Source organism: Numenius arquata, chromosome 12, assembly GCF_964106895.1.
Source record: "Numenius arquata chromosome 12, bNumArq3.hap1.1, whole genome shotgun sequence".
NCBI lineage: Eukaryota > Metazoa > Chordata > Aves > Charadriiformes > Scolopacidae > Numenius > Numenius arquata.
Genome location: NC_133587.1, coordinates 1162351 through 1182570, shown reverse-complemented (window position 1 = coordinate 1182570; position 20220 = coordinate 1162351). Strand labels below are relative to the sequence as shown.

Here is a 20220-nt window from a genome sequence, read left to right as displayed (position 1 = left end):
ACACGGAGCTCCCTGATTTTCCTCTCACACCAAGGGTATGTTATTTTGGGACCATGACTGGTGCATACAGCAGTATTAGCTTAGGTTTTCAGCTCAAATGTGAGCCAAAACCTCCCCATTACCCATCCACAGGGTAGCTCGCTCTCTGGCTCTGATTTGGAGTTTGGAGTAAGCCACCTGGATCTTCAAGCAAGAAAACTTAGATCATTTGTCCCTTGTAATACCTTTGTTATTCCTTTTTTTCATCGGAAAATCTGTAATGTTCTTCGGTAGATTTGTTGGTTCAGTTTCCACACTCACTTCCTATTCTTTTCCATATCTCTTCTAAATGCAACTCAGCTAATAGGTTGATGGTGTTTGTATTAGTCTCAGCAGCATTCTTGGCAACACGACAGGCTGAACTGGACTGAGTTTTTGTGGTTTTATGATAGTCCTGGCCATAGTTGATGTCTCTTAAGCTAAATGTTTGAAAACAAAAACATGGATGTTTTAAATGTGAAATTCCTCCCTGGTTGTGTAGAAGCCATTGTGGGCAAGAGGCAAATATTGCAGGATAAAAAAATACCCTTTCACAGATATCCTGCAAAATATGATGGAAAAAAATTCAAAAGCACAAAGGGTAGTTCTGTGCCTGACTGCTAGTACTTTTATTGTGGAAGCATCTCGGAGCCCTAATTAAGGACTAAAACCTCCTGTTTCAGGCTCTGCCAATGAATAGAAGCTGACACCTGCCCATACAATACGTAGACTGAGATTCATTGATGTTTGATGGACAGCAGGAAGGATGGTGAAGTGATGCTCTACAGTTCTGAAAGAAATAGGTAAGTTTAATATTTTTCCTTCTCTTTTATATTAATATGCTCTTCTCTTCTAATCCTAGACTTTTTATCTTTATCACTTGCTTGGAATTAATTCAGAACTTAGAAATGTGACTCTTGTCTTGCCAGCTGTTTGGAAATCTCCCTACACGACTGAACTATTGCAGCTCAGAGCTGATTTGCAACAGCTCTACTAACCCTGCTCTTGGCCTTTCATAAGGGGAGGCTTCAGCTGTGACATTCTGTGGCACTTTGCAAACGCCTAGGAAAAAAGATGTGAATGCAGAGTCTATTAAGATCGCTTCCAGCATCTGTATAATCAGGATTTGACCCAAGGTCCGAGAAGGGTTGTGCTTGTTTAATTGCATTTCTCCATGGCCTCAGGTCTGGCCAATACCCTCAGTGTGGCAGGCGGCAGATTTCACGTCAGCAGGTTCCATACTAATCCCAAGTACATTTATATTGTCAAGAACTAGAGCTTGACACTATCGGGTGTCTCCCTGAGCCATCATTTAGGTGTTTAAAAACACTCAATGAGGAGGGAGAGACTGATCTCCCCCAATTTTTGTTTCTTCTTTGAAGTCCCCATTGCTACCGTGCGCAGAGCATCTTTGCTGTTTATGGGGTTTATTGGTGTGAATACTGAAAATATATATTGGAATATGTAAATTGCTCATGTGGAAAGTTACATATTGAAGGCCAGTTTCAAGCATAAATCCCTTATTTGTGCTCGGAAGTGTTCATTTGCTGGTGTAAATGGGTTCTCCCACATGCCCTATACTTTTAGAAGTTATTTGAATAAAACCCTTTGGAAAAGCAAACAGAATGACGTGAGCTAGACAGAGTACAATACAGATAGAGAAATGCAGAGATATCTTTCTTATCAATCATTATTGCAGTGGACAAATAGAAATATTTATATATAATGGACTTAGCTTAATGCAAAAAAAATAATCATAAATACCTGCTTAAGATTTTCCTATTAGGTTCCTCACGTTCCTTTCTCTCAGTACTGTTGTATAGCCATTACGTGGTATTTTCTTTGCATGATCCTGACGAGAAAAGGCCTGTGTCTCAAGGAAGAAAACTCCTCTCCACTGACCATACCAAAATATACATTTTTATAAGTAAATTTGTTTTGAAATGGGGTATTGGTAAGCCTTGCTTAGTTTACATCGTCATACTGGAAGGTTGATAACCGGCCTACTTGCGCCATCTTCTGGGTAATTACAGAACTGTCTTTGCACAGGAGAAGCCTCTACCAAGAAGCGTTCATTATTATCAGTGCCTTGAAATAATTTGCTAATTGAATCCCTGAAGTAATTTTCTTTCTTATTTTATAGAATTTAGAACAAACCAAAACCTAATGAATTATTAATAACGTATCATATTCAGCTGTTATGATTAATCAGTAGATTGTACAAAAAAGATCTTTGTAAGTGTGGTCCCAATAATGTTGATGTATTTAGTGAACTTGTGTTTTAAGAAAAAAATACTTTTTTATCCTGATATTTTACTAATGAGAGCCCCATTTTCTCAAAAGACTGGGCTTTCATCTCTGGGGCATAAGTAGAAAGAAGGGATAGATGTTAGTCGTGTTTCATAAGAAGTTACTGGAGAGAATTGTGCTGCAGCCGCGCTTTGCCACCGCCACAAGCGCTGCAGGGTCTGCTCCCTGCTCACGCCCAGAAACCCTCGAGAGAAGTCCCCAGCTTGGCCTATGGGGTTTCTTTAAAACACTAATCCAACACTCTGTCACTGTTTAATTATTAGGACCGTGAAATGCAACAACACATAAGGCGTTAATAGAAGGAACTAATTATAGCCCACTCAGCATGTAGCTCACCCTTCGCTTATAAAATCTCGTCATTTATTTGTCCTTTAAATGACTTCTAATACCTTAGTCAGGACAAATGGATCCTTCAGAAGGGAGAAAATGACCCCAAACTGGCACAGAAAGATTTGATTAAAACTTACGCTCCTTCTGCGGCAGCCTAAAGATCCCGGGGGATGTGCCATTGCTCAGCGGAGCAGAGGGAACAGCAGACAGGGAAAACGCTTTCTGTCTGAGGCAAAAGCGCTTCATCGCTAACGCGCTGACACCAGGCTCTGCAGGACCAGCCTGTGATCAGTCTCCCCGGCTTCCTTTAAAACTCAGTCTCAGAAGTTTGGTTCCAGTGTGATTAATTTCCCCTCTACTGATTGTGTGCCATTTACTTTTAAGTAAGATTTTTATAAATGAGGCAAAACAAAGAGAGAGATGAAGACTGTGCAGAGATAAACATTTGTGCTGCTGGGACTCCCACCGCCTCGGGCCCAGCGGGGGCCAGGAGTAATGGGGATTCACAGGCGGGGTCGTTAGAGCTCTGGCTGCGACCAGGTAATTGAAACACCAGAGCCCGTCACCGGCATTTGCAAAACAGCACGCCATGGAGGGACTGAGTCTAAAGCAGACCCTGAACAAACCAGAGGCTTCACACGCTCCCTCTGCCATTCCGTTTGAGGAAAGCAGGAGCTGAGGCCGTGGATAAAACACACTTGTGGTTGCACAGGGCGCACTCCCCTGACACCGTCCCTGGCGCCGTCCCCGAGCAATGGCGGCTTCTGTGGGGTTCTGGGGGCGATGGACGAGCTGCCGGCCTGGCTTCGGTGGGGGCACCGGGAGAAGCAGAGGGACCTTGGAAGAACTATGGCGAGTTGCCTTGGCTAATTCTGTCCCTCGGCCGAGGTTTGCTGTGACACACCAGGAGAGAAGGGGCGAGAGTCAGGCAGGGACCTCGCACCAACCTTCAGGTGGACGTTTGAAAGCTCCCTCAGCCCGATGGCTTGCTGTCACCTTCCATGGGGACAGGGTGACAGCAGTTTTGAGGCCCAAAGTCTGCTTGGGACGTCATCGTAATTCTCAGTGTGTTGGCTGGCACAAAACACGCTGCCCCCAGACACTCTCCTCCTGGTCTGTCCCCTGCTGGGACCTCAGCTCCCAGGGCTGAGAGCCGGTTCCTGACTAGGTTCCTGAGATAATGTCTTTAAAACTGCGACTGATGCAAATGTGTGATGTAGGTGAGAAATGCTCTGATTTATGCCTCATTTTCAGTACTTAGTAATCATTGTGTCTCCTGAAAGCCTCTAAGTAAGCCTTTTTGATTGTAGTAAATCAGTAGTGGGAGTCACCTCATCAGCCTGGGCCTCCCTCCTGCCGAACGCCACTCAAAAGTTACCGTGTCTCAAGCGGATGTTTCTAGTTTTTAAGAAAATGGGAAACCAATAAACTCATTTAGTTTTCCTTCAGTTTGAGAAGAGATATCAACTCAAACCTTATGCACAGATGGAAAAAGAAGTAATTGTCACGTGGTGCCGACACAGACCTAGAACCCCAGGCATTCCCGGTCCTCTGTCGAGTTTCGCTCTTGTCCGGACACCCCCGGCTGATGCGGGACAGACTGCCTGGCCGTGTTTTGGCAGCAGGGGTCCTAAGAGCTTTCAGCAGTTTGAGTGGTTATTTAGGTGTTTGTCACTCCTACATAAAAGTACTCATTCCTATTAAAGGGCACAGTGATGCTTAAAATACTAGAACAATCATTGAACTGAACACCCCACTAGGCGCTTACGGGGTATATACACCTCCCATTTTGTGTGGCTCTGATCACCCCTAATGATCTGGTGTTTGTAAGCGTGGTGTGCTCTAGACCCACGTTTACATGAACAACAAACACAGAACACTCTCATTATTATTTTAAATCTTGTATAATTTTCAGAAGGATAGCAAACCACAGCACAGTTCTAATCTTACCAATACAGTTATAGTTTGCAATAAAGAAGTCATGTTGGTTATTGGCCGTGCTGTTAGATCACTGGCCTGATTTGAAGTCTTCTGTCTGGAATTATAAACCAGAGATGGTTTTTCAGAGTAGTGATTTATTGTGTAAACAGATCCCACTGCTGGCGTTTAGGAAAACTTAGCTGCCTGCCACTCAGGCAAATTCTTCTACCACACTTGTCGGAAGTTTCCAACTTTAAATTATTAGTTAGTAACGTCTGAGCAAAAGCATAATTTATTCTTTAAGTAAACTTCGAAACAGAAGAACAGTGCCTTAGCTACCAGACTTAGTGCTTGCCCTGGGCAAAGAATTCTTCTTTCAGGACAAAACTGTAATAGAACAGAAGTAAAATCTGGGACTAATTCCATCTGTTATTGTCTGTATCACTTACCTAATAGCAGAACAGGATCTTCCCTCATTTGTAACACCGACAGCCATCAAGCTATAACTGAGCAGAGGTCAACTGCACACACTTCACAGCATTTCCAGTATTTACAATAGTGCAATAATACTAAGAGCCACCAGATGGCAGCATAAGCAAATGGGCACGGAATAAGTGCCTTATGCACTTAACCTTATAAGTGCTTTATGCTAGAAGGCCAGTACAGTGCGGACCTCAGGATGTGATGCAGTTACAGCCACACTAGGAGTAGAAGAGCACCTTCTCTTAGGTATTTCAATGTCATATTGGAGTAAAAGATCTGATCAGCAAGTCAGACCCGCATGGTACCGTACTGAAGTTAGTCTTGGATTTAAAGGGACCAGAAAGGACTGCATCACCAGCCTAGCTCCGTTCACAACTGCCTTATTTCCATATGGAATTTGGACTGGAATTTCTAGCCTAGGAGATCTCTTTTATTCCTTTGCGTACAATATTGAGGATCCTTAATATCAGATCTTCCATTTGTGTAAGTCTGCACAGAATATGCCAAAATCATTCCATCATCTCTTCAGAGCAGAGTGGACCTTCCAGACCCGCGGGTTCTCGGCAGTTACGTGTGAACAGCGCAGCAGGAAGAGTCAAAGGCAGGTCCTCACGGTGCAAACACCGCAGCGCTTTCCAGCGCAGATGGGTCTTTTTTTCCCAATTTTTCAGTGCTTCTGCCAGAAGTCTTTGCAACACCATAAAGTAGGCACGGCCTTCTGAAATTAATTGAATGACAGAAATCGCTTCTCACAGATTTCTTCCAGAGCAGAAAACTTTGGTCCAAGAGTGTTCAAAAAATCAACAGGCAAGTCCTCACCGCCAATGGAGACAGAGCAGGAGTCACTTCGTTCTAGTTCTCCTTCCTCAGTGTATATGTGAGGCTTACAGATATCCCTGTAATCTTCCAGTCTGTTTTGGTAATCCAGTTTCTAAAGAAAGGAAGAAACAATGCAAATCATCACAGAAGCTCCTATTGCCCTTTCCAAAATCAAAGTAATTCATGGTATGCAAATTAGTCAGTTAAGCCCGGAGGTTACAGTGACGAGTATGAGTCTTTCTCTCACAAGGACAAGTCTTACTGAAGCCCTCAGCTGCACCAGAGCCTGAACTTCCCCTACAGTACAAATGAAGCAGAAAAGAGCATTTGTTCTGTCCTGGACCAGCCAGCAAGCGAGTAAAGCTGGCTGCGTGGAGCCATGAGCTCTGGCCCAGGCAGGTGTTGGGGACAGGCCTGGGAACATGGCCAGGCAGGACACAGCAAGAGGATTTCCCTGCTGGCACAGAAGCGAAAGAGCAGGCAACCGAACTGTGCACAGTAACACAGAGCGTTTCAGCCCCACTTCCCCGACTTGAAGAATTTGTTACAGGTGACAGACCCCAACCTTGCAGTAACTGCTGGGTGACCATGGCAGCACGGAGTGTAGGAGACAAGACATGGTCAACAAGGAAAGAATCTTCAATGCTTCCCCTTCAGATATATCCCTTGCTCTCGATTGTAATGCTTCTTAGACGTGGGCTGAGGGAGTAGCTGAAGCCACAGCAGCCTTCCAGTTTTGCAAGCCTTTTTCCCGTTCTTACAAGCCAGTTTGGCAAAGGAGGGGTTCAACATTCATTTCTTACCTGACCCAGTATTCTGTCCACTGTCTGTATCATGAATTCTAGGTGTCTTTCCTGGAATGTCTCGTACGTAACATACAGGCCATCCTGGAAGACAGAGTATCTCAGGTTTGACCAGCATAAAGTCACCTACTAACACTTCTCTCAGCTAGAAATAAATCCAGCTGTCTTTGTCTCTGTTACACCCATTTCCCTTGTGCTGTCTTCTCCAGTTACAGCTTTTTCTGTTCAGGGGCTGTTTCTTATGAGTCCATACTCTATGTGTACATGGAGTCACCAACTGGAGGCATTCTGCATACTCTCCAGTAATTAAATATGTTTCTTCCTCTAAATTTGCTGTATTCCTTTTCATTAATGGCACCAAACATGACCACAGAACTTTATAATGTCTGCTCGCACAGGTAATCCTGGCTCCTAACTATGGTCTTAAGGATTGTGGAATTGGGTTCTCACATACATAGAAAAGACTATTTTACATTTTCTTTGCCTTCTGTAAGAGATTGTTCTTACAGTCTCTCTCTAGGAGCAGAACACGTGCCAGTCACCTATTGATGTAGACCAGGCTTTCCTTCAGGCATTCTTTACAATAAAAATAGACATCTGTTAGAGAATGTAGTACAAAAATTCCACAGAACAAACTCAAAAGCCTTCAAACCCCCAGAATTACATCTTGGTGTCATAAAAATACTTTTTTTAAAAATAAATATAAAAGTAAATAAAATAAAAATAAAAATAAAAATCCTAGCCACACTTTTACAGTATGCTAAGTAGAAGATGTTGACCAGCATGTTTTAGATAGATATCTGAAGAATGATGGTTCCACTTCACTTATATCAAGAACTGAATAAAACCTTGTGCATATCAATCCAGGTACTGTGATAAGAATTTTGGAAGAAATTACACTTGCAAATATTTAGAACAATAACTAATGAAATGTCAGTCTAAACTGAAAGCTGTTAGAAAAAAATAAGTTGTCAACAATATTTTAACTAGTAGCAGAATCTCCAACAAGTGACACTTATTTTCTATTGAAATATATTGCATTATTCTTCCCAGTATTAATACCAAACTCAGTCTTTGGATTACCAGTTTCCATGGTATAAAAAGGCCATTTACGTAAGGAAACAGGCAGTTACCTCAGCAATCGCTTCTTCTCCAGCCTCCACAGGCACAGGCGGAAGAGCAGCGTGACCCATAATATCCAGCTTAGCCTGCGTACAGGGACAGGGATGGTTTTAATAAGAAACTGAACCAGGCTGTGAGGGATCACACTTTTTTTGCAGTGTATTCCCTTTTTCATTTTCATTTCTTCCTCATTGCAAACACTGGTGTGCACAGTGTGACAAGAGATGATGTGCCGCCTCTTCTGTCGGATTCATCAGAGGATGAGGCACCTGGGAAGGTCCTGCTGATACTGAAAAGTGGTAGGAGTGACAGCAGTCTGTCACCAGAGTAGCGTTATCCAGCCCGTGCAGAACACCACTCCCCAGGTATGCTTAGCGACAAAAAAGCTTTATTTTGCTCCATTCTAAAACCAGAGGAAACATAATAGAAGAGATGACTGGTACCAGATACAGCCACTGGTGGGGTAATGTGGATCTGTGCTTTTGCACTTACTTGAAACAGAGACGGTCTGCTCTCTTCGTTATAGTTGATTAAAGTCTGTTCACCCTCTTGAGGTGGAACAATGGCTTTGCTTTTAGATCCTGACTCACAAAACCGGCAAAGCAGAATAATGGAAACTGTTGAAACAAGAAAGAGAATGGTGAAACAGGCATTGTGAATAGATCTGTACGGCTCCACACAGTCGGCTGGTGAGGTCATTTGAAAGTTTTCTTGGCTATCAAAAAAGATCTTTTTGCTTACTAGGTGGAAATGGCAATGTCTTGTGTTGGAAACTAAGGTCTTCCTAAAACTTGAAGAGAGAACGGATCATTCACCAGGACCCATGGATGGAAGTGCCATGAAGAGTGCAAGTATTGGCTGCTTGCACCTCAGCTACGCTGTACCACATGAGGGCTAATGGTCTTGCCTGCTAAGGACATGCCAAATTGCCATGAGATCCAACGGGCAGATGACAGACAACTTGCACGTGCTAGTTAGGGGGTTACTCACCCAGTAGTAATAAGAAAGCCAACAGTATTATTGCAATGGCAGCACCTCCAAGTGTCACTGCTGCTTGTGGACGTGGTGAATCTTTACATGTATGTCCATCTGGGCAAAAGCAGAGCCTCACATGCTGAGTCTGCCTCGTGGAAAATCCTTGCCTGTCCCGAATAATGACGGGTATCAAGTAGCTACCTTGTGGGAGACTTCTTAACCGTACAAGTTCAACCGATTCTCCTAAAAAGAAGACAAGCAAATTATTTCAAGACTCGCAGAAAGAAGTCTGAGATTCTGCAGTCCCTTCAACAAGTTCCCTGGTTGATAATCAAAGGGAAACTCATTTCCACCCCAATTTCAAATATTTTTTCCAGCTTCAATGCACCATAGTAAATAGGACAAAATGACATCCCACTCCATCACCTTGCTGAGCCTCTTGGTGAACAGCTCTGTCCCAGCCTTGCTGCATCCTGACATAGCTGCACCGAAGCCTCTAGAACTCATTAGGACGTTAATCAAATGCAGAGTGGTTCATCAGCTTTCTTATCCCCCCCCTTTCTGCAATCTGAGCACATCACTTCTGGTCCATTCTCAGCAGAGGTGAAGAATGATGTTACTTTTTTTTTCAAATTGCAGTAACTTTCTATTTTGAAAGCTGTTCTTCCATGTCCTTTCAGTTTCATTGAGATTAATCAGTAACAAACCATAAAGGTAAGACCATAACCACAGTGAAATAGCTAGAGGGCATGTAAGTGCCAATGAACTTCTCCTGAAGGACATGAAAGGAAGAACTCACCAAAGTTCCTTCCTAATGTCCAGTTACGCTTCACATCTTCAGAGTCCTCAGTCAGCTCAAACGTAAATGGCCCAGAATGTGACCGGGCTGTAGCAGACTTAGCTTTTATAATGAGAGGTGTCTCTTCTTCTTTGTCACACACGTCTAAAGAAGGAGCCGCTAATGTTGGCATATGATCATTCATGTCAGACAAGTACAGCAGGATGGTGCCAGTACCAGTCTGAGGTGGAATATCTAGACAGGAGTAAAAGAAATGGAAAACCACTTGTAACTGGTCCGGACAAAAGCCAGTCTGTTGGCAGGATCTCTGCCTGGTCTATCCCACTAGTCACACATAACACCAGCTTTAACCGTTAGGGTGTCTGCTCTGCACCACCATTCTCCACCGAGATCCTTAGTCTTGCTGTCATTTTATATCTAACGTGCACCTCATCTCAACCAGTCCCAATACTGCCTGAATATTTTCTGACTGGCCGCTTACCGTGGCCGATAGCATGAACGATGATGGTGTACAGGCTGTTGTTCACATAAGGAGACTCTTGATCAAATTCTTTTGCCACAGTAAGAACTCCAGAATTCTCATCCACACTCAGCCAGCCATCTGGGTCGCGGGCTAGTTCATATCTTAAAAAGAAAGGAAGAAGTTAAAAGTGCCATATTTTCTTAAATGAATTTTGAAGAACAGAAAATTTCTACTGCATCTTTCTTTGTCCTTTGAGCTCTGTAGGTATTTTCCCTTGTTAGAGATGCTCACTTTTGTTAACACTGTGTGTTTCAGCACAGCCAACACACAGGTCCCCGCACAAGTCCCCATACCTTGCACAGGCCCATCAAAACTGTTCCTAGGGGCTAAGAAAGTATTTACTTCCACATCAGATTCCCATTCTTATAGCCCAGCATACCTTAGTCCTTTCTATGGCATCAACATTTTGTTGTCAAAAGTAAAATATGTAAATAATGCAACCGGGTTTTAGGCAAACCTGTTCCAAAGACATTGAGCAACCAAGGCCTGAGGGCACCTTTAAATTCTGTCTTAGAGAACGTGCTATCTAGATCTGCGGTATCACCAACAGAAAATCTGCACCTCTGATGTACGTGTTCATGTAACTGTAAATATAGATGTGTATGTATATTAATATGTGTTCATATACCAAATTAAACTTGGAAACCTCTTTATATTCCTAAGCTATTTCTTATTCTGAGAGTTAGAAGCATCTCCACTTACTTTATCTTATTTGGCACATCATTTGGATATGTGGCAGGATACCTTCTAAATACTTTCCCAGGCTTCATCGAATCTTCTTTCTGGACAATAAGTACAGGAGGATGAAACCTAGGAGCACGTTGTGACCGTAAGACCACGATGTTCACAGTTGTATTCGTGGATTCGAGGCCTGAGGTCATCACAAGGCCATTTTTACACAAGAAGAAAGGTTCTTCATTTGCCACAGAAATGACAAGTTTCATCTCGGAGTCATCTTCATAGTCGAGAGGCTGAAAACCCCAGACAAAAGTCTAATTAGCAGCTCTGACCTTTGGTTTGGGAGTCATCCCTGTATGCCTGGAACTCGGCGCTGAGCTGAGCTCACCAAACCCAGCTCAGGTGCTGAGCTCTTGGTCTCATGGTCAGACCACACCTCACATTGCCATGCTGTAGGTCACCCGTTACTGCTCCTTACCTTGATAATACTCAAAATGCCTTCGTTAGTGACTGGATCCGTCTCAATGGTGAACTGCTCCTTCTCATTGCCTTCCATTACTCTGTATTTTGCTCTCCAAGCTGGAGTGTTGGGAGAGTCTTCATCTTCTACCGGGAGCCGTAATACAGCTGGATGCTCCTGACCTGCTGAAATCTGCAGCAAGTACTGGGAGGGGAAAGGAAAAAAATAAGGACTATTTCTATTCCCCAAGAGGAAGAGGCTTGTTATCCATTTCTGAGCCAGAGTTCCCCCATGTGGACCTACTTCCTGCACACACTGTCACTGTCTGTAGTGGTTCACGGGTCCCCACTCGGTGACAGAGAACCCTTATGGGAGATACAGAACTAACCTTCCTCCAACACATGCCCACTGACTTCATAAAGGACTTATTACTAAACCTGATTTTCAGCTCAAACCAGGAGACTGCTCCTCTCTCCTAATATTGACTAGAGCAATAGGCACGTAAGTGCCACTGGGGCTTCCATCCATCCAGGATGCTCTTCTGCGATGGCTGCACACAGGCTAAGGCCAGAACCAGTCTGCAGATGTTACATGCCTGACCGTGTAGAAACCAAGTATGTGTGAGATTTTAGGTCATTTCTTCACAATGGTTTAAGTTTGTGCCACCAGCTTGCCTAGCTAGCACTCCAAAGGCTAAGAAATGCCAATTAAATCACCCAAGGCAGAAATATCTCTTAAAAGATGAGATGCTAATAAACTATGAAGAAAATAAACACAAATTGCATAAGCTGGTTACTGCTTGAGATCTGACAATGCAGACTCTTGCCTTCTCCTATGTAAACAATATTGCCCTTGCATCACAACTTTTAAAAATGCTGTAAAGAATAATACGTGTACTTAGAAGGAACAAATCACTCCTGTGAGAAGGCTGGGAATCTTACTAGACTGGAGCGAATGATGATGAAGCACAGATTCTTGTATAAACCTACTTTGGCAGATTATCTGACCTTATTCCCTCAGGTCTTCCAAACCCCATTCTGCAGGTGGAGACCTACCACAGTAACACTGCTGGGTCTGCTTTCGTGGTGACTTTGTACCCGCTGTTGTATCCCAGCATCTATTCTTACTGCTCACAGCTACAAGTATTTACACATACCAGCGCTTGACATGACTCTGGGAGAGTTAATTTTCTTCATTAGTAGCTTGTAGGGTGCTATGTTTTGGATTTGTGATGATCACAGTGTCGATCACGTAGGGGCATCAAGGCTGTTTCTGTTTCCCGCCCCCCAGCGAGCAGGCTGGGGGTGCACAGGAAGCTGGGAGGGGACAGCTGGCCCCAAGCGACCAGAGGGACATGCCGTACCGTGTGGGGCAATAAAAGCTGTGGGGAAGGAGCAGGAAGGGGGGGACATTCGGAGTGATGGCATTTGTCTTGCCGAGTAACTGCTGCGTGTGATGGAGCCCGGCTGTCCTGGGGACGGCTGAACACCCGCCTGCCACGGGAAGCGGTGAATGAATTCCTTGTTCTGCTTTGCTTCCACACGTGGCTTTTGCTTTCCCTATTAAACTCTTCAGCTCAACTCTCAAGGTTTTGCCCTTTTACCCTTCCGATTCTCTCCCCACCCCACCGCAGGCAGAGGGCGAGCGGTGAGCGGGTGTTTAGCTGCCAGACGGGACTAAACCACAACAAACGTGGCAACGTGCAAATTACAGACAGTCTTTATGGGACCTGAGCTATCGCTGGGACCAGAGCCCGAAAATGGATAGCTCTGATCTGAACTCAAGTGTAGCTCTCTCCCGCTCACAGCCTTTAGCAGCACAGGGCCCTGCGGGATCGGGGCCACTCAGGTCTTCACGGAGCAAAACCAGGAGCTTTCAAGAGCAGATTGTAATCAGCACCTCAGCTCAGTCTGTCAGCATCCCTAGGGTACCAGAGACAAAATCCCTCCAGTGCTGTACACAGAAAACTAACAGAGTTTACCACTCTCTATAGTCAGGCATTCTTTTACTGTCCACATTTTTAAGCGACATTTCTTCTAACACATAAAGCTCATTTGCAAGTGTTTTGGCTGATTCTGCAAAGTGTGAGGGTTCCTATTCCCACCACTGAGTGCTTTCAGCAGTTTGAAGGACTGAACTGTATTTAGGAAGGTTCAGTAAAGCAGTAATGGTTTTCCTTACATTATCCCTAGTAAATACAGGGAGGTGGTTGTTTGCATCTTCCACAGCTACGTTCACTGTTGCAGTAGATGAGAGCTGGGGAGTCCCGTGGTCACTGGCTTCGATCAGAAGTTTGAAAGAGCTGGCAGCCTGAAAAGCAGAAGAAAGGAACTTCTCAGACTTAGGCCAGAAGCAGTTCCCGCGTGTTGCCAGTCACAGCTACAAGGCTGGACGTGAGGCTCTCCCAGGTTAACACGTAGTCAATGTGTATCGTGCACTGAATGACAAGAAGCTGCCGTATGTACATCACCTTATAATCCAGGCATCCTGTCAGAAATATTGATCCTGTGGTAGGATCAATATTAAATATGAATCCATCTGGAAGGGGCATTTGCATGCTTAGAGAATAGGACACCTGAGAATTCGCAGTGCCCCCTTCATCTTTGTCCAAGGCAGTAACTTGGAAAACGGGCTCATCTAGGATGAAGAATTGAGACAATAATAGAAGTGTTTAGTCTTGACATGGAGTTTCTCAGCCTGTCTGCAGGGTCCTGGACACACAAGTCCTAAGAACACCTATAGATTCTCCTGTGGCTATGGCTATCTCTGCAAAGACTCTGGCCTCCACCTCACTTGGGTAGCAAATGCCTAAAGTACCAAGAGACAATAAAGAGTTATTACGCTCCTGAATTTATTTTATCAAAACCATTTCCTGGTCAGTTATGCCAGGTCTGAGCCAGCTCCTGAGGAGTTCACCCCGTGGCCACGTGTCAGATTACTCTGCTAAAGTCTTGGCTTGTAGTTAAGAAGAACTCTCTCAGGAGTTTTTCCAGCATGTCCCCATCGTTACGCTAATGAATAGTGAGGTTAATCAGACAAGAAGCCAAGGGGCAGGAAACACTCCCTCAAGGATGCAGTCCCTAAACCCATGAGTGTTTAAGTAAAACCTGAGGAGAACAGATTTTGTACAAAACAAAAAAGAAAGACAAAGAAATTGAAAAGAGAGCAGTCATACACAACAAGGAGTGTCCCTCGGTTGGATGGCACTTACCTTTACTGTGGTTCTCTCTTACTGTAACGCTATATTCCTCTTTGGGAAACTCAGGTGCGTTGTCATTAATATCTTTAACCTTTATCTTGAAAAATAAAGGATGATCCAACGGCTCACCAGTTTTTCTGTACACAATATCGAAACGTATCTAAATGAGTAGCGACACAAATATCAGAATGGAATGAATGGCATCATTTAGATATCAGAACGGAACAAGAAACTTTCAATTCTGAAGCTGTGTCAGTCATATTTGGGTAGTGGTTGGCTTTGAGTTGCATCACTAAGTCACTATTTCACCTTTCAAAGGTAGTAGATTCATAATCGTCGTCCTGTGCATAAACAATACTTTAAAAAAAAAGCAGTACCTGGAGCTGGATCTGAGTTATTTGAAATGACTGCCTAATATAAAATACAAAAATATCCTTGGGGCCAGACAAAAGAATGCTTTCGTGTGTGCTCCCCAATTCTGAAGTATTTACTTGAGTAGTACATCCACTCTCTATGATGTTTTTCTCCGTATCCATGAATGTTCAGGGGATTCAATTCTGAATGCCGAATTCTCCTTTGCTACACTTATTTTTGCTTTAAAACCAAGCCCTGAGTGTCTGCCCTGGAACAGCCATGGGTCCAGTGAGGGGAACAGAAAGCTCTCCAAAATTTATCCTTTCACTATGGAAGGCAAGACCCTGCAGAGAAAGCCCCGCGGAACGGTAACTGTCCACTGGGTGCAGTTAATCCAGAGACACAAACAGAAACCACCACGGAATAAACACAAGGACACCACAACTGATGGGTTTTTGGAAGAGGAAAACAAACCCACACTCTCACATTTCATTCACACACTTGTTACCACGTTCCTTTCGTTACGCTTCCTGCTTATGAACGCTTTTCTGCTTTTTAAGGAGAAACATATGCTTATTACATAAAGTCACAGTAACACAGCTTTGCAGCTCCTCCAGTATTATCTATTTTTTTGTAATGTGTGACTATTTGTTTCCATTCTCTTGATTAGGAGTTTTGGGGTTCACAACTCAGTGTTCTGGCCGCTAGAGCTGCAACAGACACTGACTCTCAGGATAACCTTTTCATTTTTCAGATTATGACCAAGGGTCATACAAAAAAGATAGAAAAGAAGCGTACAGCTATTTGTGGAAGCCCAAAGATAGGACAGGTTTATAATGGAGAGTGGTGTGGACGTTGCCTATTGGTCTCTGCTGAGACAACCATCTTAGCATTTACTTAGAGGCTCAAAATAAGAAAAAGAGGCCATAAAAATATGTGTCTCGTTCTTGTGAAGCATTGAGCCATGAGAAAGCAATTAATATTTGCAAACAGTTTTAAGTATTTTTTTTAAAGTGTGTTACCTGAAAAGTTGAGGTCTTTTCTCTGTCAATGGCACGATGTACATGCACGTGGCCATTCGCATCATCTTCTATAGAAAACAATCCAACCTCTGGAGGTTCATCCACCCCAGGTCCACTGATTAAATATTTTACTGATTTATTAAATGATCTGTTATTGAACAGCTTTTGAAAAACAAGAAGTAGCACAATGAGGTGTGAGTAGGGAAGATGGAAGAGAAATGAAAAGACTTTAGCCCTGTTCTCCTCCCGCCCCCCTTCTCTTGGCAGCCGGGGGGGCTCGGCCGACCCACAGTCCCGGGCTGCAGCACCGTGATGTGCAGGGTCTCAGCCGGGGCCACGGCTCTCACCTCCCCACTCCGGCACCGGCTTCCCCCCGAGCTGCCCATGGAGAGGAGCCACACACCCCCCACCACACAACTCTACCCACCTCTGGGTAAATAAGACAATTTTGAACACATCAGTTGGTTATTTTAATAAAAGGTGCTGTTTGATGCACGGTTCTTGCCCCTCCTACCTCCGGCATTCTGACACCCAGTGCGTGTGATGAACCCCTCACTGAGGCTCACTCTTACTGCCAGCCTGCTTGTACCTGGCCAGCGTATTTTGGGAACGGGCCTTTGTCCTCTTCTTGAACATCAATGGTGGTGATAACCCAGGTCCTTTTGGTCCGCTGCAGAGGACGCAGACTGTCTAACGGATCAGAATCTATCCACTATTGGACAAAAAAGTATATTTAGTGCCGTAGTTACGTATTAACAGTTGGGTATCTGTTACTATAGAATATTGACTACAAACCTCAATACTCCTCTTTCGGATAGCTTGTCTTAAACTCAAATTTTCAATTTCATGAAAAAAACTGTTGGCAGCAGTAACCTTGGGGGAAAAAAAGGTGATTGTGAGAAGTGTGGTTAACTAGGAACCATCCATGTGTTGTCTAGGACGACTTTGGCTTCACAGAAACATATTGATTCAGCTCTGACAATGTTGTATGAAATTGTATTTAACCCTGGAAACGCCCCAATATCATCCATCTCATTCCAAATGAACTGGCGTGAAAGCTTGGATATTAATTTTGCTGGTCAGGTGGTGCCCGTCCCACAAACACGCAAACACCGCATCCGACAGTCCCTGGCATTATCTCTATGGCTTTTCTCAAACCAAGTATCTCCAGTTTTCCAACTATTTGCCTCCGTCTCTCTCTCTGGTGAAGTTGTCTCTCTCTTGCTGGTGCTCCTTCAGAAGTTGTCTGGTATTGACAGGACATAAACCTACTGGGAAAAAGTTAAGTCTGGGGAGTATTTCAGGTTCTGAGAGACTGCAGGTGACTCTGAGCGTCCCAAACGCAGCTGATTTACCAGAAAACAGACACTGGACCAAAGTCTCTAATCCAGATGAGTGAAATAAATTGCTGGGAAAGGTGCCTGCAGCCCAACTGGCAGGATTTGCCCTTTTCTAAGCACCAGCTTCTAACACTGCTTTTTCCTTGAAATCTTTCCCCCCAGAGGAGAACCACATGACTCACATCACACCATTGCCATCAGCTCACGGGTAACTTTTGCACTCTCCTCCGCGTTCCCACTGCTTTCCTGGGAAAGCCTGGGCTTTTATCACTCATTCCATCACATTTGAAAACTGAAACAGAGCTCTTCGTGCCTAGGCTTGGGCAAAGGTCAGGCCTTTACCCCATGACCTTTTTCTGAAGAAATGTAATAAAACTGCCGTGGTTATAAACTCGCCAAGCAACAGGGGTTCACCAGTGATGCCCTGGGGCTGTAGAGCTGGTGTATGACCCGGGGAAAACCCCCGCGATGTAAGAGCAGCCAGTGAGGCTGGAACCTGCCACTTGCACGTCCTGTTTATGAGCTCTGTCCCAGCTCCAGCTCTGCTGCCCCCTCTGCGTACGTGCAGCCGCTTTTAGCTACATTGGAAGCTTTAACTGTGTATTTTAGGGCTTCCACGCTCCTCCATGTGCACCAGTTGCCCATGGAAATGCTGCTGAATTACTGCGGCCTTCCAGTCCCTAGAGGGGCTCCAGGAAAGCTGGGGAGGGACTCTGGATCAGGGAGGGGAGCCCTAGGAGGAGGGGGAAGGGTTTGACACTGAAAGAGGGGAGATGGAGATGAGATGTGGGGAAGAACTTTGCTGTGAGGGTGGTGAGAGCCTGGCCCAGGTTGCCCAGAGAAGCTGTGGCTGCCCCATCCCTGGAGGGGTTCAAGGCCAGGTTGGAGGGGGCTTGGAGCAACCTGCTCTGGTGGGAGGTGTCCCTGCCCAGGGCAGGGGGTGGCACTGGGGGGGCTTTAATGTCCCTTCCAACCCAAACCAGTCTGTGACCATCAGTCCACTCCCCGGACTGGATCCGCGTCCAGGAGCCCCGAGCCGGGTGCCCGCGGACAGAGGCGCCCCCTCGGCGGCGGCTCCGCGGGGAAGGGGGGGTCCGGCGCGCACCCACCTGCAGGAGAAGCAGCGCGGCCAGTCGCTCCATGGCGGCGGGGCGCAGACGGGGCGCGGAGCGGGGCCCTGCGCGGCAGAGCGCGTTGCGCCGCGGAGCGGCTCGATGCCGGCGGGGTCTGTCCGCCGGGTGACACCCGCGGTGGCACCGCAGCCGGCCGAGGACACGCGGGAGTTTGCGTCCCTCAGGCGACATTAAAAACCGCAGCAAAAGTATTGATCGTCGCCAGGTCCCTCCCCCGGAGCCGCCCCAGCGCCGCGCGGGAGGGGGCTGCTGCCGCTGCAGGTGTGCGCCCGTTTTACAGCTGGAACAAACCACCCGCCTTTCCTTGGAAATGCCATCGCCTCGTCACGAGTGTTTGCGAAACGCTACCGCGCGGCTCCAGGGCGAACGGAGGCGGGTTCGTCCGCCAGGCCCGGGGGCGGCCCCGCTCCCCTGCCTCGGACTTCGCCCCCAGGCCCCTGAACGCTTACCGGGAAGCTGAGAGAAACCCCGGATGGCCCCGCTCGACCCAGGAGCCATCGAGCACCAACTCTTACGTACCTGAGGCTGAACTTCCCGCCTCGCTCGCGGAAAATACATTTTAAATAAAACTACTAAAAGAGGCGGGAAATGAAAAATTAAGTCTTATAAAACCACGTAAAAAGGCGGCAGTGGCAGAGGGTACGGGGAAGGTCCTGGCTTCTATGAAAACAAACTTTTACAGCATTTTCCACTCCCCTCTACTGCTTTTACTGGCACTTTAGAACTGGAAAATAGTGTTCTGGAAGTTATGAAAGGAAGACTTAAGGAAGAACTGATCTTCTGCTCAGGGGAGAAGGAAAGCAATAGAACATATCAAATAGGCCACAATGTTTTAAATAAAAGCGAGCGTGGGGAGGAGGGCAGGCAAGTCATCTCCTGAGATTCACAATTAAAAAGACAGAAAGTAACAGGCTCAAATAACAGCCCCGGATGGGACGGTTTAGACATCAGGAAAAACTCAAAATAGCGAGAACGTTCTGAGTGTAAAACTCCTGCGTGCTATCTCACCGAGCAGCTGTACAGATTACAGAAAGAGCACAGCTAAGGGATTTTCAGCAATAGGAAATGCCATTTCCCCCCTTTGGATCTCTTTCCCTTCATTTTCCTCCTGGTCAGTCTCAGCGGAGCGTATGAAGGCACGGCGTGTGAAGTTAAGTTAAACCTACTTATCCGTGTACGCTGGCAACGCCAGAATGTGGTTCTCCGCAAGGATCTGCCCACGCGTCTTTGTGCTCTTTGGATCGTGTTTTAAGTGTCCTGGAGATGTAACAGAGAGTGTGAAACTCAATCATTAGTGCATTTCATTTTTTTTTAAAAAAGGTACGAATATGATGAAGTAAGTTTTTCCTGTTAACTTCACCTATTACGATGCCTTACCACAGCCATTACAGAAGTGACTGCCCTGGGGAGCAGAACTAATCACGCAGCTTTAATTACCTCGCTTCCCAGCAGCAGCAGCAGCACTGGGACATCCTGAGCTCCGAGCTCTACCCTGCACTGCAGTAAAGAGAGTTTCTAAAAGAAAAATTCAGAGGTGCCATCTGGTGGATGATGAAAAACATACAACTAAGTAACAGGCAGTATCTCACCTTTAATATAATAAATATACAGTAACTTTGAATTACAAGATCACTTTCCAATGAAATTACTAGCAAAAATATCCACAAAAAGTTCAAATAAATAATAACACATGATTACCAACATCAAAAGCTGGGCTGCAAGTTCTCAGTTAACGGAGTTCCAGTCTTTCCAGATACAGTGGTCCATTTTGTTCTTTTTCAGAAGAAAACCCACTAATGCCAATGGGAGCAACAAAGGCTCAATACCTTTAAAGTAAGGCAAAAAATAGCACTTTATAGGCAAATTTCAAACTGTAGAAATTTCAACTATAATATCAGCTCCAAGAGAGGTATCACATACTGACTGAAAGAA

The 20220-nt window shown here is 45.2% G+C and overlaps 1 protein-coding gene across 1 annotated transcript; it reads right to left on the bottom strand.

Annotated features, from left to right (window-relative positions):
- Positions 1 to 5785: 5785 nt before the first annotated feature.
- On the bottom strand, positions 5786 to 18297 carry CDH26 (cadherin 26). Its single transcript, XM_074157535.1, has 16 exons — positions 18265 to 18297; positions 16611 to 16688; positions 16405 to 16527; positions 15816 to 15977; positions 14452 to 14599; positions 13711 to 13877; positions 13422 to 13550; positions 11259 to 11444; positions 10805 to 11073; positions 10061 to 10203; positions 9580 to 9813; positions 8796 to 9023; positions 8298 to 8422; positions 7817 to 7891; positions 6684 to 6767; positions 5786 to 5992 (listed from the first exon to the last, which is right to left on the bottom strand). Exons 1-16 carry the CDS (start codon positions 18295 to 18297, stop codon positions 5786 to 5788), a joined length of 2391 nt encoding a protein of 796 aa, XP_074013636.1.
- Positions 18298 to 20220: the final 1923 nt, after the last annotated feature.

What these genes read in the sequence shown, in the direction of transcription:
- CDH26 (XM_074157535.1), bottom strand. Translation starts at nt 18,297, where the DNA reads ATGGAGCGACTGGCCGCGCTGCTTCTCCTGCAG. An exon ending in GCAGACCGTCTCTGTTTCAA is followed by an intron (nt 7,892 to 8,297) that starts GTAAGTGCAAAA and finishes CCCTGTACGCAG; the next exon opens with GCTAAGCTGGATATTATGGG. An exon ending in GAGAAGAAGCGATTGCTGAG is followed by an intron (nt 6,768 to 7,816) that starts GTAACTGCCTGT and finishes TCTGTCTTCCAG; the next exon opens with GATGGCCTGTATGTTACGTA.